This window comes from Impatiens glandulifera, chromosome 8 (assembly GCF_907164915.1).
Source record: "Impatiens glandulifera chromosome 8, dImpGla2.1, whole genome shotgun sequence".
Lineage (NCBI taxonomy): Eukaryota > Viridiplantae > Streptophyta > Magnoliopsida > Ericales > Balsaminaceae > Impatiens > Impatiens glandulifera.
Genome location: NC_061869.1, coordinates 726,764 through 754,362, shown reverse-complemented (window position 1 = coordinate 754,362; position 27,599 = coordinate 726,764). Strand labels below are relative to the sequence as shown.

Sequence of the window (27,599 nt, the reverse complement as noted above, 5' to 3'; positions counted from 1 at the left end):
GCAAATATGGAACATTACCTACAATACCTATATATCAACAACATTTGATGTTTCCAAAAACAGAAAAAAGTACAACTGAAATAAGCTGTTGCTAAAATTAACATTTACAAGATAAAAAAAAGTACCCTGAAGTTGTATCAAATCACAACAATCATGGTCCAAAACAAAATATCATCTTGTCGAAATGACAAGCTACCAGAACCAAACCAAATCTATGCATGATCCTTCACACGTCACACAATACTTAAAAAGGAAAAAAGAAAAAGAAAAAGGTAGCAGTATATCCACAGTTTGCTAAGAAACAATAATATACCCCCTTGTCTTGAAAAGCCACAAAGGGATGAAAGAAATGCACCTGAACGCACAGAGATTGCTTGCCCGGGAAAATGAAGCGCGCAAAAAAGAAAACAATAAAATAATAACGGCACTATGTTACAGGTGGGGAGTAGTGAAATCTGCTTGGCTACTACATATATGCACAGACGTGTTGAAACCCCATAATATACTCGCTTCATCCGTCAGAACGTTGATGCAAGAATGCAAAACCAGAATTATCACGAATCAATGGTGGGGGTTCAATGTCTACCATCTCTACTTTTTGTATGGATTTTGAAATGTCATCAACTGAGAATGGAATGCTGCTCCCCCACATTTATATATTTGGTCAATAATTAGCCGTCCACTAGAACATTAAATACAAAATAATCAAAATCAATTAAATAATACCTTGAGTCGTCGTCTAACAAAAATGAGCTGCTCACCCCATTGTTAGAATCCTCGGTCATCATAACTCTCATACTTGTAATAACCTACAGCATTATACACATTTCGAGTTTTGGTCATTCGAATACTGTAAAATGATGTATTGGATTAAGTAACAGATAGAGGTAAATAATTTTAAAAGCCCCAGGGAAAAACCCTGGTCTATTTTTATCTTTTTAATTTGAGAAGTGTGAGGTCAGTTGGAGTCAAACTTACATCTGAAGAGACGCTATGTGTGCCATACTTATCATCCCAGTACATTGTACTGATTCTGTATAGTTGTGGTATACTTAGAATCTGGAAAGACATTGTCCAATCTTAATAAAATTATGAGAAAGATGAAATGTGGCTCCAAAACATCAGATTTTACTTACAGGGCAAAGATCATTTGTTATTTCACTCAATTTCTTCTTAGGTTTTTGATGAATAACCTGTTCACACAAGCATTGTGAATAAAAGATCTCAACAACCAAATAAATCCATAATTAACTCATATCAATGATAAAAAAAATAACTCACCAGGAAACCAACTGCTTGTCGAATATGCTTTAATTCATCCCAAGCAGAGCCAGCATACTGCAATAAGCAGATTGTAAGTGGCAATGAAGTAAATTGAAGGAATATTTTTTGGAAAGGTCCAAAATCACATTGGTTGGTATTTACCTCATCGGTTGCCTCACAACACCATTGCTCTAACTCTGCTAAACCTGTTTTCACATACTCCCCATTGCTGAAGGAGCAACACTCCCGTCGGAGAAGCAAACTGCAGAGGCAGAGAAGAAAATAAATGCTGCGAGTTTGTTTGATGTAGTTCTTTTTTTCTTTTTTTTAAATAATCAGATTCTTTTTGGAAAAAATAATTGTTTCATGAAAAGGTGGTTTATTTGGGTTAAATGTCTTTTGTACTTAATATTAAATGTTATAAAAAGTAAAGTATGGGTAACTTGGTATTTTGTTTGATGATATAAACAAGGCGTTGTTACTACAATCCAACTAATAACAAAAAGAACTAGAAGCACTTTTGACTTTCACCTGTTAAATAACTGAACATTGATAAAGGAAAATATCTGAGTTAATACTTTGCGTACTAAGAAGGGAGGAACCTGCACAGACATACGAGAAGAATGTCAGATTTCATATGCAAAGACATGACCAAAATGCCTGCTAAGTTATATGAGCACCAGAACATACATAGTTTGCTTTCATTATCTTCACGTAATTATTCAAACTCCCCACAATACTTTGCCAATGGGCAACAAGAGCTTGTTGTGCAACAGCATGAGCTTGGGACCGTCCCTTCACTATACTAGCTCTAGATAGCCTCGGTGCCTGGAGAAACATTGTCAACATTCAGAAAACAGAGAGGTTGCAGTGGGAAAAGCTTTATCTGGCAGTGCAGTACTTGACTTCAAGTTCAATTATCAATATTTTTTCTTTATTGTGAAAGCTTCACATTCAATTTTTATCCAATTGGCATCCTATTTGGAAACTGATATTTTGTCACAAATAACTATCAAAATTGCAGAAATGAACTGAAAGTGATTTTTTTGTTTGTTTGGTGTAAGATTGTTTTCTGGATTAGGATCCACATATTTATTATATCATTATCCTCCAGATTATACTATATTTTTTGTTTTATTAGAGGTATACAAGTCATTATCCACATTATTTTCTAGATTATAATCCCTTTCATTTTTTAGAGGTAACAAGTGTAGATTTTTTGGATCATGATATCAAATGGGATCGTTTTTGTAAATAGCTCTAACGAATCCACATCACCATCTAGAGAAATAACGGATACCTGAATGCATAACGCAAGCAATGGGGAAATTTCCTTCTTGAGATTGTCTCTTATCATTCCATATATCTTCTCAAGGAAGGCAGTAAGTTGCTGTTTAAACAACAAAGCTGGATACTTTGCCTCAACTTGCCTCAGCTCATCTAATCTACTGCCAAGTACGCGTCCATTGAGAAATGGAAGGCCAGTACTCTGGGGAGATGCTCTCAAGCCCTGAATTTAATAAGCAGCACAACTTTAAAAACATAAGAAAGATTCAAATGTTATAACTTGCCAAAGGACTTTCTGAATAGAAATGATGAGCAAGCACACTTGGGACATTCTTCCGAAAAGAGAAGATGATCTTCGCCTCTGAGGGGTCAAATTAGCTGCTCCACTAGCTTTGAGTGTATGTTGAAGCAGCAACAGTAAAGTGGATGTATTAGATAACCAATAGGCTAACACATCATTGTTATCTTTGTTATCTTGGACCTTCAAAAAAATAGAGTTTGCAGACATTAATTATAAGTCTATACCTTATTTCAAGTCAATATATAACAATAAGAGTTTGCTGGATGTATTTTTTTTGGAAAAAATCATGTTTCATGAAAAAATGGATTGGTTTAAATGACTAAAATACCTTTTGTATTTAATATTGAAAATATTAAAGAAAACAAAGTAAGGGTATTTTAGTAATTTAGTTGATGATTGGATAAGGGGTTATTTGGATTAATCAATATAGCTATGCATCAAACGAGGCCTAAATGTTTGGAATGGAAAATCCAGTTCTAATGAATATCAAGACCAATCTATGCAAAGCAGCAGCGTATTACCTCTGTTGATGAAGCAATTGTTTGGATTATGCGATCAAACACACTAGTTCTTTCAACCTCAAATGATCTCCAGTGAAGAAGGCTTTTGTATATGACACAAGCTGCAACTGGTTTCCCCCCAGAGAATCCGAGATCTTCTGAAATACACTTGATCAGTAGATCTTGGTTTTCCTGCACCAGGAAAGATAGATGTAAAAAGAAACTTAAAGTCATATTAAACCTCCAAGAGCAAAACAGACTGACAATAGCCAAATCATGAACAACAATTTCTATCAAACTTCATGCATGACAGATAGTCTCTCACTTGCTGCTTTTCGTTGAGAGATTTTTGTGGCTTTTCCTCAGATTCAGGTTCCTTCGGTTTCGGAACAGCAAGTGCCATGTCCTGAAACAACATAAACAGGAGTACAATTCACCCAAGTATCCACATTCTCAGATGTCTTGTTTGACTTGACAGCTCAAGTCTGGATTAACACAAAGTAAGGGTGTGTGCTTACTGGAGTATGTTTAGCTTCTCCATTCAGAACATTTCCATTATCGGGGGTTCTCTGCAATCATATCCAGGAGTTGATGATAAGAAACCCTTGACAACTCAAGAGACAAAAAAATAAAAATAAAAACAATCGACACCACAATATTACCTGAAGGATTGTTGCCTTAGGGGGGCGAACAGATAAAGCCTTCGCATTTGGTGACATGGTCAATGTTTGTTGTCGAAGTACTTGATTCTCCGACTCTGTATTAGAAAGTTTTTCCTCCAGCCTAGACAAAAGAAAGCGAAGAACAAGTTGCAGAAAAATCTTCCAGAGTGACAAGTGTACATGTGATAAAGGTCACTTGCAAATGGAAGGGGCTATAACAAGAGAAGTGATACTAATATTTGTACATTCTGCCAAGAGGACGAAGAAGGTGCTGTGTATTAGCAGCTGAAAGAAAGGAATTGGAAGCAGACAATTGTGTCTTACTTTTCTGTATATGAATGAATTTCCATAAATAGGCAGGGTACAACATATACAAGAGTTCCTTCTTCAACGGTAAATGAATACAACAAATTATTTGGATTTAATCCAAATAAAGTACCATTTCATCAACAATCACTTCTTCCATCAAATCAATTAAAATACTAAATTACTCTTACTTTTTTTATATCATTTTAAAATACTAAGGATATTTAATCTACATTCGGCCAAAATCATTAACATTTTCAACAAGAATAATTTTTCCAAAACAAAGAAATATAAACATTTTATTTTTGAAAAAATCCCATATCAAACAAGCTTCAGATCTTCTAAGTTGTAGTTCAGTAACGGATACTTTCCTTTCAAGTAGATTTTTGCCGAATTTCCACAATATCTTCTTGGTTGTTGCTAACATATTAGCTCAGGTTAATTAAGAATTAAGATTTACATTCTTCTGGCTATAGTCACCTCAATGCAAGTCTTTATAACTGCTTACGTTCTTTTCTCATTAGATGCCTATAAAACTGTCCACAAATAGTCTACTAACCTCTGTACAGATTCTTGGAGTTGATCAATCTTACTTTCTGCATCCTGGAGTTTCTTAACTAGTTCCGCATTTCTGACCTCGACATCACTCTGAACCTTCTTAGCTGCTTCGGTTGCCTGGCTTTCTGATAACACAATCGCCTGTACAAATTTTGATCTTAAACTTAGTGGAAACATGAACCAAAATATTGCCTCATTACTACAATTAGTAAATAATCATACAGCTTTAGAGGTTACAATACCACAATACCATTTCATAAACAATGATAGGCTAGGTGCAAAAACCCATGACTCTAGCAAGCCTACTTACAATAGAAAGCCTTGGAGAGATTAGGTTAGGATTAGAAGTGTCATTAGGGCATCTTTTGGTTCTTTTTCATATTGATTTGTGGACTATATAATGCATAGTTAGAGTTTTTATGGTAATCACATTTATTCATAATAAATCCCTTTCACAACATGGTACCAGAGTCAAGTTGAATTACACTGTTTCTGCTGGCTTGTTCTTCTTGTTTTCACTAGTCAAAGCAAGTTTGTTCTGGGTCATTTCCTATCGTCTTCCTTTGGTTCTTATGCTACATATACTGCGCTACTACTGCAGTCATTTCTCAATAATGAGATAAGAAGTTACCTTGAGACTCTCCACTTCATCCATAAGAGCATCAATCTTTGATGTGTCTTGAACTATGACAGGGGTCTCCTTGATCAATGGAGGCATTTCCTCGATGGCTTTCCGTGCTGCTTCTCGTTCTTTAATAACTTTGGCATTTGCCTCTTCTACTTTTTTCTCCATTGTTTGCATAGCCTCTTGTAACTTTGCAATTTCTTGTGATTTTTCTTCATCCAGATTAGTCTGCATTTAACACCAAATAAGTACACTAAATTCATCATTTGCTTCACATAATTAGATGGTTGGGGGAAGATAGAACCCTAGATGCTAGGGAGAATACAATTGGGATGAGAGAGATAGAAACTCTAACAATAGTATTCAACTAATTCATTTCTTAACCTCAAAGTGGCAATGACTAATCTATTTTTATTATTATTATTTGTAACCGCCACTATCCATTACTAACTTCTATTTCAACCCTAGGGTAGCTCTAACCCTTTTCCCACGTAACAGTAACATGTGATTGAAAAATGAACATGAGCATTTACCCGAAGTTGCTTTTCAAATTGTAAGCGCCATGTTAGCTCTTCAACACGTTTTTCTAACTTGTCCTTTGCCTCTTTGAGGGCACCTGTTTCTCTTGAAGCCTAAAGAAATCAGAAAAGAGGAAATAAGCAACTACTGAGAACACTGGTAAATTATAAATTAGGTCAGATGAGGTTTTTTTTATCAAACCATTTTGAGCATTCTAAGTTCTCTACGAGCAACTCTACATCTCCAGCCACATTGAGAAACAAGCGCCGCCTTCTGAAGACTCTTATAATAAGAATATGCTCTGTGGCCTCGAAAACGAGCCTGTAAACAGCCAATAAAGCACAAGATCAATGCTCAGTAACTCAGAAACAAGATCAAACAACAGTTGCACAACATAGGTAATAAGACCTGGATAATAATGGCAGCTTTTGTCTGTTTTCTATATCTAAATTCATTGCGAGCAGACATAGCTCTTAAGCCAGTTTGCAAAGTTATTGCAGAAGACAACTTTCTTGAGTAGGATTTCCTGGCAATATAACGCCTGAAATATTTCTGGATCTTCAAAGTTGCTGCTTCTCGCTGCAGTTGCTCATAAATTTTGCAGGCTGCCATGCCTAATCAAAAATGACCCAAACCCCAAAATGATAGGGTAAGAAAGAAATTTACAAAACTAAAATAAAAATAAAGGAGCAGATCAGAAGCAAATATATATTGGACTGAAGATCAGCAGAAATCAATGAGAAATCTGTCCCAATATTAACAGAAAAAAAATGACCCTCTGGTAGTTCTTTTCTTTTTTGCAGTATAGCCACCTTATTACTGGAATGTAGAAAAAAAACATGTCAGGAGATTTTAATGAAAATTAACGAGGAATCGTAAGATATTATGTTTGGACATGGTCCAGGGCATGCAGAGCAAATAGCTGACAATTATGCCCAGTTTTTCTTTTGTACCAAGGACCTAAACCAAATTCCCACCATCTAAATTTTGAGCCATATGGATTGGGAAATCAACATATGTTGCAAGCACTTCATAAACAATGTTGCTTTGAAGAAAAGAAAGGCAGGGTTGTGGTAAGAGCTAACAAGGAAGCGAAGTATGATCCCACTAAATCACATCTACTACTTTCACATCACATAGCGTAGCTTAGAACCAATAGTCATACTCCTATGCCGAAGTTTTGGACCAAAGTGCAAAGTAGCTTATCTTGTCGCATAGCTCGATACTTACTAAATGAATAAGTTCTGCACCACCTAGCTAGAGACTCTCATATCTTATTTTGTGAAAAAATATGTGAAGAAATCATGACGCAGTTACCTCGCCAACATGACTGCAGTTGAATAGCAGCTTCTCGTAACGAGATGAACTCCTTGCGAGCAATAAACGTGCGGATCTGCCTTTGAATTTTTTTAGCCGCATTCCCAAGAACCTCTGCTCTTCTTGCATCCAGCTCAGCCATCTGGCCGGCCCTCAGGAACACCTTTGTCTTACCTATCTGGCAAACAAATGTCTTGAATAAGATGCTGTAACTGAAACTCCCAGACATCAATATTTTGAGGGGTAATTTATGGTGTCTCTTTTCTTTTTTCCCACACTCAAATAGACGAAGTTACCTTTGAAGTGAAAACATAAAGCTAGCAGGATCATGTAGCATAATGTAAGACACATTCAACGCAGTTCACGCAACAGGGGAATTTTATGGTATTAAATAGGAAAACATGAAGTTGGGCAACTTAGAAGGAAAACATCAAGTCCGCTTCCATCAAGAAAAGGGGAATTGTATAGGATAGAATTTCTTTGACTTGATAGGAATTTAACTACTGTATTTTGGTTTCATTGTCTTTTCTTTCCCCTCTCCTTGATAAAATGACCGCTCCTCACTATTACTTTCGATTTTAATACAATGTTGACCCTTTTTTTTAAAAAGTAGGAAAAGAAAATGAAAAAACGTTCATTTTCTTTCCTTTTTTTTTTCTTCTGGTTTTGGCTTTTGTTAGGCATGCCAATAGTATATATAAAATTGGATTCTTAAGGAGATAAAAATGAATTTGGATTTAGTTGAGGAATTATCAATAGTACCTGATAACCTTTCAATCCCACTTTATTGAGAATCATTTGACATGCAACCTTATCATCATAGCTGCACAGGAAAAATGGTCACCACAAGATCACATGTAATGACAGTAGGGTATGGCATGTATTTACATAAGTCAAGCGCATGTTATAGCTGTATCCATAGAAAATTAGACAAATCTCTCCAATAAAGTATAACAATCTGATACTTAAACTGAGCATTAGAGCATAAAACTATATGAAGAGAAACCTACTTCCCATCCAAGACATCTGGAGAAAGAACACCAAATCGTAGAAGAAATTCGTAGAAAGTTCGTCTGGTAGGGTATCCAGCACAGCTGATTCGTATGGCCTCAAGGACTCCCTGTATAGTAACAAAACTATTGTATTCAGGAAAAAGCATAGGAAGAATTTGGACACACGTAATTTAGAAACAATACAAAAAGCAACCAAGTCAAGCACAAGATACTTACACCACAACGTAATTGTTGGATTATATTGGCATTCTCAAAGATAGCAGGCTTAAGGACATTGTTTGGCTTCACACATCTAATATAATGTGGTTCTGTTGAGTTCAAGGTCTCCATCAAAGACTGAAGTTGTAGCTGCAATCTCACAATATCAATTGCTTATCAGAAAAAGGAAAAAAAACAGAACCAGAGTTCAGAACCATGATATATGGGATCCCACAAATACTGTCCACCACACACGTTCAAAATCATCACATATTGAGGGGAGAGACATGATGTTTGTGATATATCAGATGATTACCCTTTTTATCAATTAAGTGGTGTAATATCAAGAAAGTTCATACTCTATTTTTTTTAGAGAGCACTCTATCGTAAATTGCACCCACAAGTCACATATAATCTTCTGACTGATGTCCAGAACAATGGACATCACATGTTTCAAACAAATACTTAATAGTACTGCACTATTTCTTTTTTCTTGTTGTTGTTGTTGGAAATACTGTCACTGTTTTTTTCTGAAATTAAAATACTGTCACAGTTTCTGTAATATGCATTATGAATATCAGCAATAACTCAAATCATAACTCACACAAACAGAAAGAGAGAGAACTTTTTTTTTAGAACGCTGGGCTCTGCTTCTCTTCCGGGGTGCGACTAATTCCCACGGATAAAGCACATAACCCCGCAAACACACTCAACCAGAGAGAATATTATTGGTTACTGGATGCAAGGGATTACTCAATGCTTGTTTCATTTTAATTCGGATTAAGAGAGTGTGACATTTTAATGTAAAAATTATTTATGAAATATTGAATAAATATGGGGTACAAGATTTCCTGATACTAAGTTCTTTTGGACTGTCAATTTCATAATGAGGTTTAAAAAAACTTTGTTTTGTAGAAGTGATCATGTAAACAAAAATCAGTATCCAAATTAATCAAGCTATAATACGAATTTGATGAGTGATACCTTAAAGCGTGATCCAATTGAAGAAAACTTGGATGACTTTGACGAATCTTGTGGAAGTGGAGGAAAAAGAGAGGATACAAAGTGGCACTTTGAAGCCGTCAACAGCTCTTGATGTTCTGCAACAACATAATCTTTATTTTTGTCTAGAAATTGATCAGCTTGATAGGTCACCTAGATCAGAAGAGACAATTAGCAAGTAATAAAAACTGAAGCAGCAAAAGACACAAAGAGGGCTTACATCTCCTGCATAATGAACTATGGTGAAATTAGTCCGCGATAGCTTGGGTTTACTGAAGCGCTTGTTTTTTGGAAATGTCTGGTACAACTTCTGAGCAAATGTTTCATGAGTCGACTTGGGAAACATACTACATAAAGCAATTAGACAAATAAATTCCAACCAACATGAAAGAAAGAAAAAAAATTGAAAAAGATGAAAGAAAGAAAAATAGTAGAGAATAGGACAGTATTTCCTTCTATCTGTATATCACAATTATGCTCAGCACTTAAACAAGAGCTATACCAATTCCTAAACAAGCAAAGAAAAGTACAAGTTAGGTACACACCATGCCTCATCCAAGAGTGCAATGATTCCTCCAGGTTTCTGCAACATGGAAAAATTGGCCATAAGACAAAGACATGCATTTAGAAGCCCCAACATAAAGGCCTCCATTATGATGTATAAATATGACTACAGGAGATCCAGCTAATGGATTCTCTTAAGTAAACAATACGACAGGAAACTTAACTAAAGAAAAAAAAAACTAGCACCTTCTCAATCAGATCCAGCACATCTTGATTATCAACAAACTCGATGTAGCTCCAGTTTATTTCTTCTTTTGTATACTCTTCCTGCTCCGTCTTGAACACATGCTGCAACGACAAAACAACATTGTCTTGACACAATATACAGTAATAGAAACAGCAATCTAATACTCATGCAAACTAGAAACAAACCTGATTGAAATGTTGCTGCAGTTTTTCATTTGTGAAATTGATACAGAATTGCTCAAAGCTATAGTAAACCAAAATCAATCAGTGCAAACACATACATAACAAGGACAGTGGGAGCAACAAAAGACTAACCTATTCAATTTGAAGCTCTCAAATCCATAAATATCAAGCACTCCAATTATTGATTTTGAATTTGGATCTTGCCCAATGGAAATGTTTATCTTCTCCACAATCCTATGCAGAACAGGAGTTAGCATATAGGGATTTGGGAAAAACTAAAGAAGAGGTACCGAATCATAAGAAAATGCTTTTCCCAAAAACATAAATACAAGACTGCAATTAAAAAAATTAGATACCCTTACCAATCAAATAAGCGAGAATATACAGTTTTAGCCAAAGCATCCCTGCTACCCAGAGCTGCCTCTGGATCAAGAGTTCTTGTGATAACTTCCTCGGGTGTTACCATGACACGTTTGATTAAGGCATCTTCCAAGTGCTTGTAATCACATCTAAATAAAATAATGATTAGCAAGGATCAAGTTTTCTGTGCACAGAAAATATCGGAGGTAAGAAAAAGTACAAGAGAGCAAAAAAGACAGCGAAGATCAGTAGAGAATCAACTAACTTTAGCAATTCGGTAATCACACTAAGATGGAATTTGGACTTCTCATCTTTAATTACTGAAGAGTCAATTTCCTTCCCCTTGGCAAATTCAACATTACCCAAATGAAGGATTGCAGCCACAACCCTAAAGATTGCTTCCTGAAAAGAACTATTTACTGCTAAGTATACAAGCATGCAACTTCATACATCAGCATCTTCTGATAAGGCAAACCTGTTCCTCTTCGCTAATACCAACTATATCCATGGCCCTTCTGGTAGCAAGATATTCTTCTGTATCATCAACTCCATCAAGTTTGTAACATTTTGACTGGTTAAGATAATGAAATGATTGAGGACTTCCCAACTTATACTTTTCCCTGACCTAGAATAAAGATGAGAGCAAAAGACAAGTTTTTTTTTTATTTTTTCCTGCACAAAATACACATGTTTTAGTAGTGAGGCAAAAGGAGACAGATACCTCAGGTGGTGCTGCACAGAGAAGATAAAAGCAATGATAGTTTCTTTCAGGATCTGATATCTGGCAAACACGTGACCTCTCCAACAGGTAAGTTCTTACTGCGGCTCCTGATATCTTTCTATCATTGTCAAACTGTATCTCCACAAATTTACCAAAACGACTATGTTTGGGTGCCACAAACACAAAAATTACAAATATAATCAGATTTTTGGACTAAAAGTATACACACGACGAATATTATGGGGGAGGGGATATATAATAAATGAACTCCTGGGTTACCAACCTTGAGTTGTTGTTTCTGACCGTTTTAGCATTTCCAAATGCTTCAAGGACCGGATTGGACTACATATTAGAGAAAAGACAATAACATCAACCACCAGGCCATTTAGGTCATGAGAGGAAAAAGAATGAAGTTCGCAAGAAGAGGCACTAGAAAGATCAAAAGAAATTCCTATAATACCTCCAGAACTTGTTGTTCAACTGTCCGTCCTTCAACACCGGATCGGCCACCCAGGTATGCAAGATATCTCATAAGCATCTTTGTTGTCTCTGTCTTACCAGCACCACTTTCTCCACTGACTAATATTGAATTACTCTTTCCCTCGTTAATCATAGCCCTATTTGAATAACACACCCATACAGAAATTGCACATAGTTGATGGCTTTAGTTGTAGCTCTAAACCAATTACTCAATCAAATGAAATTTTAATAACACACTAGTTCTGACAACTGAATTTCATCATCATGCCTTTTATTAATAGTATGGTTCAACAACTTATAAAAATGTAATGAGATTAAATTATACTGGAACAAAAAGGAAATTAGGAACTTTTGATAACTGAGACTGGCTGGAGAAGTTAATATTTGTTTGATGTATTATTAGAATTTTGTGAGCAAGAGTCACTAGGGTAGCTCAAGTGGCAAGAGTCGGTGCTTAACAGAACAAAGGTCACGGGTTCAATTCTCAATAGAACGCCTTAAATTGAATTGCCTCATGACTATGGGGTCGTGCTAACTTCCAAAATTCAAAAAAAAAAATGAATAATATATTTTGGTAGACATGTCTCTGTACATAATGGGGTAAAATTAAGGACAAAGTTAGGTCACAACAATCTATAGCAACTAAAATATGCAGTTACCTAAATGCAACATCTGCAACTGCAAACACATGCGGACTAAGCTCTCCAAAAGTTGCTCCTTTGTATTGCCCCATCATATGCGTGTCATAAAGATGTGGTAATCTTTGAAAAGGATTAATCGCAATTAAGATGTTGCCTGTATATGTCTGTTGAATAGAGATGCATATGAAAATAGAATCAGCAAACATATGTAATGCATGTCAATTAAGAAAATTATAAACTTACATAAATTTCGTTCAATTCATATCTGGCAGCCAAGTTTTGTAGAACTCCTGGCTCATGCAAATATGACAGTTTTGTCATGTCATCAACACCACCTGGAGGGGCTTCAGTATCCTTTGGATATACCTTGTTAATATTTGTGACAACCTGCATCCATTTGTCTCTGGTGGGTAAGAATTCACATACAATATGAAAATCTTTCAAAGAGTGAAGCATGGTCAGACATGGTGTTATGAATCCAAAGATCCTTCTATCATGTTTTAAATGATCCATCCGAGACACTACCTCTAACTTGCATATATATGGACTGTGGGAATTAGAATCACATGTTAAATGTCCTTTCAAATGATATACAGGACAGAATTACAGTCATCACAAAACAAAGACCACAACTCTTTTTTGTTTTGGAAAAGAGACAAATTGCCCTTTTGGTTATTTATTTCAAAAAATAAAATATATATATATATGGGAAAATCCAAAACAACAAAAACACGAGTTTTTTTGGTGTCTTGCAAGCCAACACCAAAAACAAGCATTTTCAAATGCAAAAGCACAAAGACTAGTAGGAATTAGAACTCAAATAAACAAAAAATAACTAAGACATGCCTGAGTAGTTAAAGGAAAACCAATCACTCCTCGTACCAAGATTAACTAGGGAACACACAAACACCCGAATTCAAAGGTAACTAAAATGAATATGGATAGCAAGACGTTAGGGCTAGTAGATAGGACACAACTAACTTTTTCCTGGCTCTCTCATGATTTTTCTCTTTCGTAAACCATTAAAAAGTGTAATGTGATTATGCAGCAACCTGATGTCAATTAACATTGTCAAATACCTAATTCAAAAATCATAACTTTAAAAACAAAATTAAGAACTGAGAACATAGTAACCTTGCATGTGAGAAAACCAAAACTGGGGCTACCACAATGCAAGATAAAATCTCTTTAATAACAAGGATCACATTATTGTGGGTGAATGACATTTGATTAGTTTCTTGGACGACACTTGGTGTGATGTTAAATGTTTGGCAAATATTTTCCCCGAGCTTGCTTCTATTTCAATTTATAGAGATGCATTGGTAAAAAAATATGTTTGACATCCGGTCTAGTAGTTTTGCTAACCGTATCATATATAGAAGAAGATTGAACGGAAAGGAAAGGAAATGCCATGATAGACTATTGTTCATGGTTAGAAATAAAGGGTTAAATCCGTCTTCTTGGGATTTTATACGGTGACGTGATCTTGATAACTTCAATGTGGGACATTATTACATTTTGTTCAATCAAGTCAACTCGATTGAGATTTGTTGGAAAAAATTGTGTGTCTAAGATACCTACCAAGATCTCATTTTTTTGTTGGAGTGTTATTCACGGCGGAATTCTCACTGATGATAGATGTATGCGGAAAGACATGATTATTGTGAGTCGTATATGTTACAAGGATGTGAAGACATCTTCCCATCTTCTTTTACATTGTCACGTTGTGGCAAGTATTTGGATATTCCCAGCCTCCTTGAGAGGTCCTAGGTTCGAGTCCGTCAGGCGTCAAGTTCTGCGCCTAGTTAAGTGTGTTAAAAAAAAGTATTTGGAGTCTTTTGTTCAATTTGACTGGAATCAAATGGGTTATTTCGAAGACCATCGGTGACTATTGGGAGGCATGGATCAAAGCGACTAAAAGAGCGAGACTTACAAGAAGGATTTTTGTCCCTATAATTTTTTGGTGGACGATCTTCGTCCCTATAATTTTTTGGTAAACTATCTGGTTGGAAAGAAACCAGAGAACATTTGACAACCAAAGTAGGCCGCTAAGATTCATTCACAATGTCATTATCATGACGATGTCGGAGATTAGATCCGAAAAGTCTTGGGGATCTTTGAGCCAATTAATTGTATTTTATTTTTATTTTTATTTTAAACTCTCTTTTATATTATGTTTTTGTCATTGTGCTTAAACGATTTTTATTTTAATTGCATGGATCATTTACAAAAAAAAACAAAAACAAAAATAATAATAACAAGGATCACATGTGTTTTTTCTTTTATAAGATTACATGTAGTTGTTAAGAATAAAAACATCCTTTTATAAGATTACATGTAGTTGTGCTTAAACGATTTTTATTTTAATTGGATGGATTATTTTCAAAAACATAACAATAATAATAACAAGGATCACATGTGTTTTTTCTTTTATAAGATTACATGTAGTTGTTAAGAACAAAAACATCAAGATCCTTATATCAATGTTCTTAAATTTTGTTTTAGAAGAAAACATTCAATTTCAGCAGTGTGATGACATAACAAATCTAAGATTATTTTTAAACCTGCCAAAACGAAACATGAAACAAATAAGTTTTGAACAAAGTAATTAGGCCAACACTCTTACAGTTTTCCCCTTCGTAGTTTTAACACGAACATCTTGGCCATTGATCTGAATGACTTGACCATCAATCCAGGCCAGCACTGGATCTTCAATCCATACATGAGAACCCACAATTATGGTATCTGGTGTTGTCTGCAAACATACAATTTCAAAAGACACGTGAAGCAGTGAATGAGGTCTACAAATTAGAGAATTCATATGAATCTTATGTTTTTTCCTATATGGGCTATATTCATGCATATGCATTATGAGACATTTGAATGCCAAGAGAATTCCAAAAGGTATCCATTAGCAAATTTCTTGGTGAACAATAAACTTGCAGTTGATTAATTCAAGACATCCAGTTTTTTTTTAAATGAAAGAATGATTAAAACCATATAAACGCGAAAGTCACATTAATCATGGTAGAAATCAAACCAAATAAGTAAAATCCATAATGTAACGTATGTAACAAGACAAAAACGATCAAGTGTTACAACTCATGGTGAAATCACGAATTCTTCGAAGAGCCCTTGCTCTTCAATTATAATAACATGAATTTGAATGGCTTAAATGCAATTCAAATCATTCCAATCAGATTTCTTTCTATCTGCAGTTTGATGAAACCAGCATTGACAAATATATCCTTCACCTAATGCATTCCTAAATAAGTAGTGTTTGGCATTTGCCCGTACAATACACATAAATAGCTAGGTTATACTATAAAGGAATAAAAAAACTAGCACACAAAATTTAAGACAAAATAACAAGAATTGAATATCTAATTCCTATCCATTCCATCTTCCGATTTAGTTCACGTTTCCAATTTAAACTTCAAAGCGAAATCAATACAAGGAACAAACATCTCATATGGATTCCGAATAACACAAGAAACTTGTATTACACAAATTCATAATGCCACAGCCAATCATACTTACAACTAGTATCCAACATATCATGTTTTGTTCAGAATATCCTCATTATCTCCATATATTAACTCAACACTAATAACACAAACTCGAGATAGCCAGTCAATTGAAGATTGAAAGGTTCAGGTAAATGCTATATGATGAAGCAAGTTAAGCGCACGGGAATTGCCTAAAACGAAGTTAGATTGCACAAAAAACATATCAATTCGAGAAAGAAATCAAGGATGGACTCGACGTTTAACAGATTTGACTAAGCAAAAAAAGAAGAAAAAACTGTCAACAGAATCAAGGAATGAATGAAAAAATAGGAATTATTTTGCAGGTGGACTTACCATGGATGAGCTATGATTATTATCAATCGATCGATCTCCTTGTTCTCTTCAAGTCATGAATAGAAGGAGGTCAGATCGGGGCCAAGGAAGAAAGAATATGAAGTTGGAAATTTCGTAAAAGAAGGTTGTAAGGAGAAGAATACAAAAGTATTGCTTGTAGATTTTCGCTTCTCTGTAAATGCGTGCGTTACTGTTTCTCGCTCTAGGAATTGAGTTTGCAAGTCTGTATTCAAAACGAATAAGTTTAAAAGCCAACAATAATATTTTATAAAAAGGTCTCTCTCTAGTCTATATGGTTCGGACATAGTCGTGGTTCTCCACAACAAGTCATAAGTTAATTGATTTTATTATTTTATTTTCATAATTATCACAATAGCTTAAAAGTATAATAAAATGTGATTAACATGCTTAATTTTTTATCATTTTTTTTTTAAATAACCAATCCAAAACTATAAATTTAGATTTATTTAAGTATAATTAAACTAGACTTGAGCATTTTCCATTTTTTTTTTTTAGTTTTCGTTTTTGATATAATTGGTGATTGACTTATCCAACTTTATTTGTGTTCTTTGGAATTATGTATTGATTCGATTTCACTTGACTGCGTTGGGTATGATAATAAATAATTTTATGATCGACGCTTTGGCACTTGTTCCTCATTTCTTTGGTTTTGTGGGGCAACGTTTGTCGGGCCGGCTATTGGGACCGTCGAAGAAGTGACCTCAACGTGCCCACTACTTTGACTTCTTTTATGCAATTAGAAACTCCACGTGACTTTATTGATTCTAACGCGATTTATCTTTTTGAAACTGACGTAATTTGTTACACGAGACTCCGACGAAATCAACAAAAATCATTTCCAAATAATCAAAATAAAAAGGGATGAAAAGTTTCATTACGATGGTATACGAGCCCGCCAATTTTGGATGAACAAAGGAATCAACCTATCACTTCAAGACAAGGAAAGACCAAAGTAAGTCTATTCACCTCTAGCAACTGAGAAAGAAGGCATTCTCTCAAGGCTTTTGATATGGATTGAGCTTGTGATGGGATTGTATGTCCAAACCCATGAGAGTCATGGTATTTGACATAGCAAGGTTGTTCGCACTCTCTACAGAGTACAGAGGTGCTCCTCTAGCGGAGAGGATCGGTTGTACTCAAGAATGTCTCAAAGGTTGAGCCATACTTCAAAATTAATATATTTTCTACATAAAAAATGTATGTTAACCCTACAAAAGTATTTAAAACACACTAAATTTGAAGGATGACCCAGTCATTAATTGGTTTGGTATATTAAAATGACGTAAGACCGTCTTATTCGTCTTCACCCTATCCGGTTTGTTTTCCGCTATCATTTTTTTTTTCATGACAACTTACAGCTTAGTAGGGTGTGAGATTTGTTCACAAAATAATTATTTTGTTATGAATTTTTTTTTGGGGGTTGATATTTTATTCTTTCTTTAATTTTTTTTTTTTTTTTTGTATGAAATAAATTTTGTTAAAAATAAAATAAAATTAGACTTGACATCATAAAAGTTATGGCTTTCAATTTAGGTTGTAACATAAATATTTGATTACTTAAGTTTAACACTATTACCATTGTAAGAAACTCTAAATAAAACTTGATAGAACATAAATTAATTAGTTTTTTTCTTGATCACAAAAGCTGTCTAATTAGAATGTGTGTGATCATAGAGCTAATTTCCAGATGTTATCAACAAAAAGTTGCAATTTTGATATATTTTTCTTGGAAAAATTTATTGGGCTACAACAAACTCTGCAAAAGTTAAGATTTTTGATGATCGGTCTCATTGATGGGTCTAAATCCCAGAACTCTCTCCCCCCTCTCTCAAGGAATTCATGATCTCTGTCTTCCATTCACCTCGGAGTCTTGCAATGAATGTATCGGCCTTCATATTCACATCTGGAGTTGGACAAATCATCCATCCAGATACATCTCTTCCGGCCGTAGTAGATTCAGACGAAACACTATTGACGTCTTCTTCCACGTCGGGGGGAGAGCCGAAAGAAGGCCGGTCAATTTCCTCCGCCAATTCTAGTTCAGAGAGAGGCGGCGGCGGCGGCAGCAGCAACTGAATATGGACTGCAGGCGATTGGTCTTCGTCGTTATAGTTCATCGTCTTTTGCGATATCAGTGGCGGCTTAGGCGAAGGTGGAGAAGAGACTGAGTTGAATCGCTTGAATTCGGTACCAGATTGAAGGGTATTGTTGAAGATTGAATATTGAGCTGATGCAGATACTAATTGTAACTGTTTGCTCTTGATAACAGAACTCGGCGGCAGAGGTAGAGCCGATCCGGTTATTGATTGGAACTGTTTGCTCACGTTGCCGTTCTTGAACAGATTGTTGAATACGGAACGCTGCGGCAGAGGCGGCGGCGGCGGTGGTGCAGAATTAACCATTTTCTTAATTTTCCTTCCCCTTTTGAATAGGTTGTAGAAGATGGACGGTGGAGGCGGTGGCGGCGGCGGCGGTGGGACCTTCGATGCGGAAAGTGAAGACTCGTTTTGATTTGATTGAAGGTTTCTCATCTTCTGCTTCCTTTTCCGTTCTCTTTGGTTAATAAACGATGAAGCTATTAGATTAGCCAAATCTTTCGCTGAGCTGCTCTTCTTCATACCACTCTTTGTTGTCGACATACCCTCTTCTGAAAAGTTCCAAATTTCAGTGGGCAGGGTTTGGATTTCCTTGTGATCTTGAATCTGAGATGTTTGGACCGGTACTGAATCCTCAGGGGGAGGTGATTTTGGTGGAGTAGGCGGATGTACGACCTGAATTTCTTTCACATTAGAATCTGCTACCTTCTTCTTTCTTCTACTTCTACGTCTTGTGCAGTTACAATTATCAGCAACTTGAACCGGACGGTACATGTCAACATCAAAGTCATCAAAGAATTTGAATCCATAATCTTCAATTCCCCAAAGTGATTCGTTTCTCAAATCTGGGTAAGAGTTGCTGATCCTTTTCAATCCCCCTTCACCAAATTTCTGTTGAGCATCATAAAACTTCTCTTCAGATGAATATGTGTCAGCTTGTGAAGTGACTATCTCGTTGTCTCTGTCACTAGTGGTGTCATTGTCACTACTAGATCTAGATCCATACCTGGATAAGAGATGACTTGAAATTGCAATGATTATGAGTAAGACATCGAAGTAATCCACACACTTCTTTATTGAACTGGGTTGGAGAAAATCAGATGCGTTGTAGAGAAAAGAAGGCATAAGGTAGCACATAAAGAGCAAGAAGATAAGTATGATCAAGAGAATCAGCAAAACTGTGTCAATTATCCATGGCGTCGTCGATTGGACTGTAGTTGATTCAGATGAGGAGGTGTTCCCCTCCATTGAAAGCAGTTTTTTGCTTTCCTCGTGAAGAAGATGATGAAGGTTAAATATGGTGGGGGGTTTAAGGTTTATGACCTTTGGGTTGGTGGTGGAAGAAAAAGCAAAGTCCACATTGCACAACCTCAAAATGATATGGCATAAGGTATGCAGACATATTACTTTCTGTTTTAGTGCCTTTCTTTTTGAACTCAATTTACGTTTGTTGGTATCCCCACTAATGGCACTTATCATTGGGTGGATTGTGGATTGATTAATATCCTATCAAAATGGTGGATAACCCAATTTGAAATCAACAAAGATCTACTAGATTACAATCATTCAATATGATTATTTTGGTATTTTGATTTAAGGAGATGGGTTTATGTTACTTTAAGCTTTGAGTAGTGGGTGGGGAAGATCAAATTTGTCTGTTTCTTCTTCTATTCATAGTGCTGAAGGATTCAGCAAATTAAAGAAAGTTATGATTTTGTCTCTTATTTGTGTATCATTTATATATATATATATTTCTTGTGGGGGCATTTAGATGAGTAAAAAGCTAACCCTTTTATAAAAGTATGACCCCATTACATTACATTACATTGATTCATATAGCATTATAGCTAGCTAGCACTAAACTAATTCATAAGGAAAAAATAGATTATTCATAAGAAAGATAAATCAAAAGAATATCCAAATCACATTGACTTTTCAAGATGTATACAAATTTGTTTGATCATCATACTGGTAAGAGTATGACAACATGGGAATTCATGACCGGCAGCTGATTAGTCTCCTTACTTTGCACCACAACCTCAGCCCGACAGAGAGGACAGTTAATGTGTGAATTAAGGAACCATTTGTCGATGCAGTTAGAGTGAAAACAGTGCATGCATCTGGGCAGTCTCTTCAATTCATCTTCTTCCTCGAACACCGACAAACATATTGAACACTCGGGTGCTTCGTATCCTTGCTCCTCCTCCTCCTCGTGAATTTGAATACCCATCTCTTTCTTGAACTTGAAACTACAGATTTGCTCAATGTTTGTGGTGGCGGTAGTCGGCTCATCATCATTAATTGACCTTTGTGCTTCACTCTGTCTTGAATGATGGCGGCGGCGGTGCTCGGAGCACAGCCTTAGTATGATGATGTTGTACAGGGCGAGGATAAGGGCGGCGGTTGCAACCATCACTAGGGCGTAGTAGAGTAGTGGTCTCAGAGACGGAGATGGTGGTGGCGGCGGCGGCGGCAACTGCGACGGTGATAGTACTAATACCATGGTTTTGATAAAGAGAGAAGGGTTTATGTGTATTATAAGTAATGGGTGTTGTTAAGTATGAAGAAAACAGCTGCCATGGAAAAGGATTGTGTGGAAATTTGCTTTGAGATTTGAGAATTAATTGTGAAGAATGATTTTCTCTATTGCTGCTGAGAGCGACTAAATCAACTATTTTAGATACGTGTGATTCTGTGGTATTAAATTATTCATTTTTTTTTGGATGATTCTATAGATATTTTGTTACAGATTTTGTTAGTTTGAATATTATATGATATGGGATATAATATCCTATTTAAACATATATTTTTAATTTATTTAAATATATATATTTTTAATTAGATTATTATTTGAAATAAATATGTTATCTGGAAATAATGCTAGGAACAAAAATATATATTATAATTGATTTTCTAGTTAATATGCAAAATGTATTTTTATTCTTTTACAAAGAGAATAAATATTTAAATATAAGAGATAAATACAATTGAGTACTACACTTTAATTTCTGTGTTTAAAAAATATTTTAAAAATAAGCTAAATTTGTGATGACTAAAGTTGACGTTGGAAGGGAGAGAATAGATGAGATTAGGGTTTATATAATAGGAAACGACCTCCTTTTATATATGCAATAATATTATAAAATATCTTTATAGTTTAGTTTAATATTCAAATTACCTTTAAAATATAATAAATAATCATTAAAATATATTATAACACATTGTTAGAGTAGGTTGACCTACAAATAAACACAAAATATATGTATTTTTTTGGATATTTTTTTAAAAAACAAGGTAGAGTGTTTAATTTTAAATTACATATTTTTTTATCTTTATAATTAAACTATTTAACAAGATTAAATTAAATAATAGAAATGGTGTATCAAACTCAATTAAACTATAACTTGGGCCTGGTTTGGTTTGAATTATTTGAACAACCCAAATTGAAAAATCATGTTTTTAATATGTATATTTTATCTCATTTAATGCGGTGAAAATTGAAAGATTACGTAAAATGGTTAACAAGTTGTAAACTCGTAAAATTTAGAGTTTACTTAAGCTTAATTTGAAAAAAAATAATAATTATACACTATTATTATTTATATATAATTAAGTATATCTAACCAATTATAAAAATTTATATATTTAAATATAAAATTAATTAAAAAATAATAATAAGTAAATAACATTATAACAAAATTATACTTACAAAATTAGTTATATTAATTAATTTATTTAAATAAATAATAATTTGTTTTTTTTATTTTTAAATATAAATTTGTTTTTTAAACATAAAATCGAAATTCTTATAAAATCGTAAAATCTTATTATCGTAAATTTAAAATAATAAGAATTTACATGTTTAAAAATTTCTTTAAAATCAGACTCGTTAACCTTATGTGAAGTCATAAAATTTTAAAATTTTAAGAATTAATTCCAGATATTAATAGAATTCACCCGTCACTCAATTCATTAACCAAAATACTAAAATATTATTTATTTTAAATTATTATTTTTATTTTATCATTATATATTAATAATTTATAAAAAAAAATATTTAAAATATTGTTAATAATTATTTTTCAAATATCTCAATATTTTTTAATACCTTATCCGAAAATATATTAAAGAATAACTTGGATCGCAAACCAACCATTTTTCTGTTCTTTTTTTTTTGTCTTTTGGTTTAAAAAGGAACATATATTATTGTCGGTCATATTCTTGGCTTCTTGGGTCCATATCTCAAAAATCCAGTCTTCACATTTTGACCGTTGAGATCATTATACTTTTCTTTTTGCTAACAACACAGTTCAATAATATTCTTTGTCCATCGAATCTTTTATGTTTGTGACAACAGATCATCGATAGAAAACAACAATCCTAACATTAATAAGAATCCCATCTCCTCCTACTCCTATGTCTTTGTCTCTTGTCTCTGCGATCTAATGGGGACGGTGGAGCAAACTGCTGCCGACACCCACAAGGTGAAGAATCCAGAAGTCGTTCTCTCCATTTCAAACAGCGCCCTTATCGAAGAAATCCAACCCATTTCCATTTCCACAACTCCAGAAGAAAATCTCACCCGTAGAAGAACAACATCCACACTCACTCGCTCTTCAAATTCAAAGCCCAACTCCAGATTGCTAGAGCCAACATTCGACACACATTCCATTAATGACAACAAAGGTGATTTGATCAAGAATGTCCCCATTTCATCCAAACCAGAGGAAGAGGAAGATGACGATGAAGATGTTTACAAGACTGCCAACATTAAAGTAAGCGAAAGATCTCGTAAGAAGCTGAAAGCAACGGTTTTAATCGAATGGACATTGTTCATCTGCATAATGGGTATTCTTGTTTCAAGTTTAACCATTCACAAACTGAAAAGCTGTATGTTATGGGCATTAGAGATATGGAAATGGTGTGTTTTGGTTTTGGTGTTTTTCTGTGGAGGATTATTTACTGAATGGTTCATAAACTTGATAGTTTTCTTATTAGAAAGGAATTTCCTTCTTAAAAGAAAAGTTCTTTATTTCGTATTCGCATTGAAGAAGAGTGTTCGCGTTTCTATATGGTTGTCTCTGATTCTTATCGCTTGGACCCTTTTGATTAATCGCGGCGTAAAGAGACCCAAAAACACAACCCGGATTCTGAATTACATAACTAGGGCTCTTGTGTCGTGTCTAATCGGTGCAGGTTTATGGATGGTTAAGACGTTCTTGCTAAAGTTATTAGCTTCATCGTTTCATGTCAGTAGATTTTTCGATAGGATTCAAGAATCGATCTTTCATCAGTATGTTCTTCAAACGCTTTCTGGGTTTCCGCTGGTTGAATACGAGGATTTGGAATTAGTTGGCAAGAGTGATTCGAAAAGGAGTAATAGTAATAGTAATAGTAACAGTAACAGTTCTAGGTTGAGTTTTAGGAAACAAACGAAGAAGAATCAAATTGAGAAAGAAGAAGTGATTGATGTTGAAAAGCTTCATAAGATGAAGCAAGATAAGATCTCTGCTTGGACAATGAGAGGTTTGATTGAAGTTATAAGTGGGTCCCGTTTGACTACACTGTCAAGTGTCCTTGATCGGAGCATTGACGGAGACGACGACGATGATCATGGTCAGGCCGCCGGCGCCGGAGCCGGACAAAAGGAGATTACAAGTGAAGTTCAAGCCAAAGCTGCTGCCATTCGGATATTCAAAAACGTAGCTAAGCCTCATTCCAAGTAAGATTATTATGTCATTTTTAATCAATATTTTTAACTAATTTTGTTTAAAAAATATGATAAACTCAGCAAAGTTACAGAGAAAATAATAAGTTCAGGAATGGAAAAATTAAAAATGTTGTATTTTGGTTCTAGAAATGTCCCGAAAAATCACAAATGTCACATTTCACATTTCGGGTCCATAAATCTATTGAAAAGTCACCTTTTGGGTCCTGAAAGGTCACATTAACCCAAAATGTGACATTTAAAAATATATATATATATATATATATATATATATATATATTTTTGGGTCCCTAAATGTGGAGACTTGGGATAATATATCAGACCACTCCAGATTCATGACCTTATTTTTAAGGTCTACTAAGTTTATATTCCTCTTTTATTATATAATTTTTTATTTTTATTTTTTCATTTTTAGATAAATAACTAATAATATTTTATTTGTATTAATGATTAAATTATTCAAATAAAAACTTATTACCTCTATAATATTTAAAGTTATCCTTAATTTATTCATATTTTTTAAAAACGAATAAAAGTATTTTAAAATAGATTTTCGTTCAATTAAAACGACAAAAACATAAAAATTAATGTCTACCAAGATCTTCCAACAGGATAATCATATCACCGACATAATCTGTCGATTTATCGGATCAAACCTCGTATAATGTAGATAATAACACGATAAATAATTTGCCACTTTCGTTTGAAATTGTTTGAAATTGTTGAGAGTCATGTGATTCCTTTCAAACCAAAAAATAATAACGATATAGCTCTATTGTCCGTCTTAATCCATGTTTCTCACATATGGTTTAGGCATAACCCATAATTTATTCATAATTGAAAGATTTTCTTTCAATTTTTTGTTCTTATGGGCAATAATTGGATTATTATGGAATTTAGGCATATTGAAGAGGAGGATTTATTGCGGTTCATGAAAAAAGATGACGTGGATAATGTTCTTCATTTGTTCGATGGAGCTATAGGAAATGGCAAGATTCCAAAATCATCCTGGAAGGCTTGGGTGGTAACTAACATATATATTTGCCCCTCAACTTATACAAGATATTTAAATCAGTCTTTTCACTTTCATTTTTGTCAAATTTGAACTATAACTTCCTTTTTCATGTTTCATTTAGGTGAATGTATACAACGAGCGGAAATCGCTGGCTCATTCTTTAAAAGACACAAAAACAGCGATCGAGGAGCTGAATAAAATAGTATCGGCTCTTCTTTTAGTTGTCATAATGATCGTATGGTTGCTTTTGATGGGTTTATTAACCACGAATGTGCTCGTCTTCATCTCTTCTCAACTCTTGCTTGTTGTGTTTATATTTGGAAATACTTGTAAGATGGTTTTCGAAGCGATCATTTTTGTCTTCGTGATGCATCCGTTTGATATTGGTGATCGTTGCGTTATTGATGGAGTACAGGTCAGTACTATAATTTAATTTGTTGTTTCTTAGTTGATAATTTTATAGAATAATATAGTAATCGTTTTGTGCAGATGGTGGTAGAAGAGATGAATATTTTGACAACGGTGTTCTTGAGATATGACAATGAGAAAATATTCTATCCAAACTCGATTTTGGCTACGAAACCAATTAGCAATTTCTATAGAAGCCCCGAGATGGGTGACTGCGTCGAGTTTTGCATTGATGTTTCAACTTCGGTTGAGAATATTTTGGCTCTTAAGGCAAAGATAAAATGGTAAGCTAATGTTTGTTATATGTTAATTACATATATGGCACTAAAAGAGCAACTAAAAACATTTTTTGAAAAGTTGCAAAAGTATGCATGAAAATAAAAGAATCATTTTGACAAGATTGATTTAGCAGTTCAATTTTTAACATATATATATTTTTTTAAATATAAACTATAACATCTCTTTGAATGTATTAACCTAATATTGTAACTCATGATTTTCTTGGATGAATTTTGTTCTTATTTTGAGGTATTTGGAGAGCAAACCGAAATATTGGCGTCCTGAACACAACGTTCAAGTAAAGGATATTGAGAACATAAACAAGATGAAGATGGCTCTTTATGTTACACACACCATTAACTTCCAAAATTTCGCGGAGAAGAGCAACCGAAGATCCGAATTGATGTTTGAGATAAAGAAAGCATTTGAAGAACTTAATATCAAGTATAATCTTCTTCCTCAACAAGTTTACCTTCAATATTCTTCCCCTAATTCAACTATCATTTCTCATTGAAACCTAAATCATCAAAGATTCCAGACATCACGATGTTTCCTATTCTATAGATTAATAATACATTTCTTATTTCTTAAAATACATTACTAAACGGGCTTTATATGATTGAAAAGTCGGTGTAATTATTTAGGGAGTTAATCGTTCTTTAAGAGTACCTACGAGCTCGATAACTGTTAGTTAAAAAAAATTATGTCATGCTTTGTCGACGTGTTTAAACAATTTTTATCCTTTTAATATATATGGATCATTTTCAAAATTAAACAAGCTTTATATAACTCGAGTTAAATAGAATAAAATTCATCATTTTAATCAGTGAATTAATTAATTATTTAATTGAGATTGAACAAAAAAAAAATTATAATTGTAATTTCAACCAACCATGGAATCTAACCATTTCCAAATAAATTAACAAACAAAATGTAATAATATCATTCAATTATTAAAAGGAATTTAGAACCCACAATTATCTTAATAATTTTTTTTTCTACGACATTCAGCATCAAGTGGGTAAAAGGCAATTTAGGTTCCAAATTTTCCAAAAAATATTATTATTATTATTTAATGGTCAATTTATATTAAAAATTATAAAAATAATTTAAACAAAACAACACAATATTGATATTAAAAAAAAAACCAACAATATTTAATAAGTTATTGAAGCTTTATTATCAATTAATTAATTAATATATATTATAAATCAATTAATACATTTTCTCTAAATTATATTTTATAAAATTTTATACAGTAGATATTATAATTATATATTAATTTATGTATATACTTTAATTAATTTTGTTACAATTATAATTAGTATTATTTTATTTAAACATTGTGTGTCATAAATATTTTTTTAATGGGCCAGTAATTCTTAAGACCGGCCCTTACAACTTTGTGGTTGATCCAACTAATTTTGTGATTGCCTAAATTGTAATTTAACCAAATTTTAATTAAATTATTAACAATCATACTAAAATTTACTCATAATAGAC

General features: G+C 33.9%; 4 protein-coding genes across 4 annotated transcripts; 1 reads left to right on the top strand and 3 right to left on the bottom strand.

Moving 5' to 3' along the window:
• Positions 1-30: 30 nt before the first annotated feature.
• LOC124911457 (myosin-17-like) lies at positions 31-16,786 on the bottom strand. Its single transcript, XM_047451942.1, has 39 exons — positions 16,550-16,786; positions 15,313-15,441; positions 12,930-13,073; positions 12,705-12,850; positions 12,026-12,182; positions 11,849-11,907; positions 11,566-11,725; positions 11,320-11,469; positions 11,110-11,246; positions 10,847-10,993; positions 10,617-10,718; positions 10,488-10,545; positions 10,302-10,403; positions 10,097-10,134; positions 9,772-9,898; positions 9,534-9,704; positions 8,568-8,699; positions 8,349-8,458; positions 8,101-8,161; positions 7,339-7,516; positions 6,430-6,635; positions 6,223-6,342; positions 6,036-6,134; positions 5,509-5,730; positions 4,879-5,018; positions 4,014-4,134; positions 3,870-3,920; positions 3,677-3,757; positions 3,373-3,543; positions 2,873-3,031; positions 2,564-2,773; positions 1,954-2,091; positions 1,795-1,865; positions 1,426-1,525; positions 1,282-1,338; positions 1,137-1,193; positions 979-1,059; positions 727-809; positions 31-638 (listed from the first exon to the last, which is right to left on the bottom strand). Exons 1-39 carry the CDS (start codon positions 16,550-16,552, stop codon positions 512-514), a joined length of 4,605 nt encoding a protein of 1,534 aa, XP_047307898.1. The 5' UTR covers positions 16,553-16,786; the 3' UTR covers positions 31-511.
• A 1,479-nt stretch (positions 16,787-18,265) lies between these two features.
• On the bottom strand, positions 18,266-20,172 carry LOC124911455. The gene has a single exon (XM_047451940.1). The coding sequence runs from the start codon at positions 20,143-20,145 to the stop codon at positions 18,370-18,372; it is 1,776 nt and encodes a 591-aa protein (XP_047307896.1). The 5' UTR covers positions 20,146-20,172; the 3' UTR covers positions 18,266-18,369.
• A 457-nt stretch (positions 20,173-20,629) lies between these two features.
• On the bottom strand, positions 20,630-21,169 carry LOC124911587 (RING-H2 finger protein ATL16-like). The gene has a single exon (XM_047452089.1). It carries the CDS (start codon positions 21,167-21,169, stop codon positions 20,630-20,632), a length of 540 nt encoding a protein of 179 aa, XP_047308045.1.
• A 1,828-nt stretch (positions 21,170-22,997) lies between these two features.
• LOC124911454 (mechanosensitive ion channel protein 10-like) lies at positions 22,998-26,689 on the top strand. The gene is made up of 5 exons (XM_047451939.1): positions 22,998-24,388; positions 25,295-25,418; positions 25,531-25,824; positions 25,899-26,101; positions 26,346-26,689. Exons 1-5 carry the CDS (start codon positions 23,112-23,114, stop codon positions 26,608-26,610), a joined length of 2,163 nt encoding a protein of 720 aa, XP_047307895.1. The 5' UTR covers positions 22,998-23,111; the 3' UTR covers positions 26,611-26,689.
• Positions 26,690-27,599: the final 910 nt, after the last annotated feature.

Coding starts and splice junctions, on each gene's coding strand:
- LOC124911457 (XM_047451942.1), bottom strand. Junction 13,074..15,312: donor AAACTACGAAGGGGAAAACT/GTAAGAGTGTTG, acceptor AAATGGATGCAG/GTTGTCACAAATATTAACAA. Junction 12,851..12,929: donor ATGAATTGAACGAAATTTAT/GTAAGTTTATAA, acceptor TCTATTCAACAG/ACATATACAGGCAACATCTT.
- LOC124911454 (XM_047451939.1), top strand. CDS start 23,112: ATGGGGACGGTGGAGCAAACTGCTGCCGACACCCACAAGGTGAAGAAT. Junction 24,389..25,294: donor GTAGCTAAGCCTCATTCCAA/GTAAGATTATTA, acceptor TATGGAATTTAG/GCATATTGAAGAGGAGGATT. Junction 26,102..26,345: donor CTTAAGGCAAAGATAAAATG/GTAAGCTAATGT, acceptor TCTTATTTTGAG/GTATTTGGAGAGCAAACCGA.
- LOC124911455 (XM_047451940.1), bottom strand. CDS start 20,145: ATGATAAGTGCCATTAGTGGGGATACCAACAAACGTAAATTGAGTTCA.
- LOC124911587 (XM_047452089.1), bottom strand. CDS start 21,169: ATGGTATTAGTACTATCACCGTCGCAGTTGCCGCCGCCGCCGCCACCA.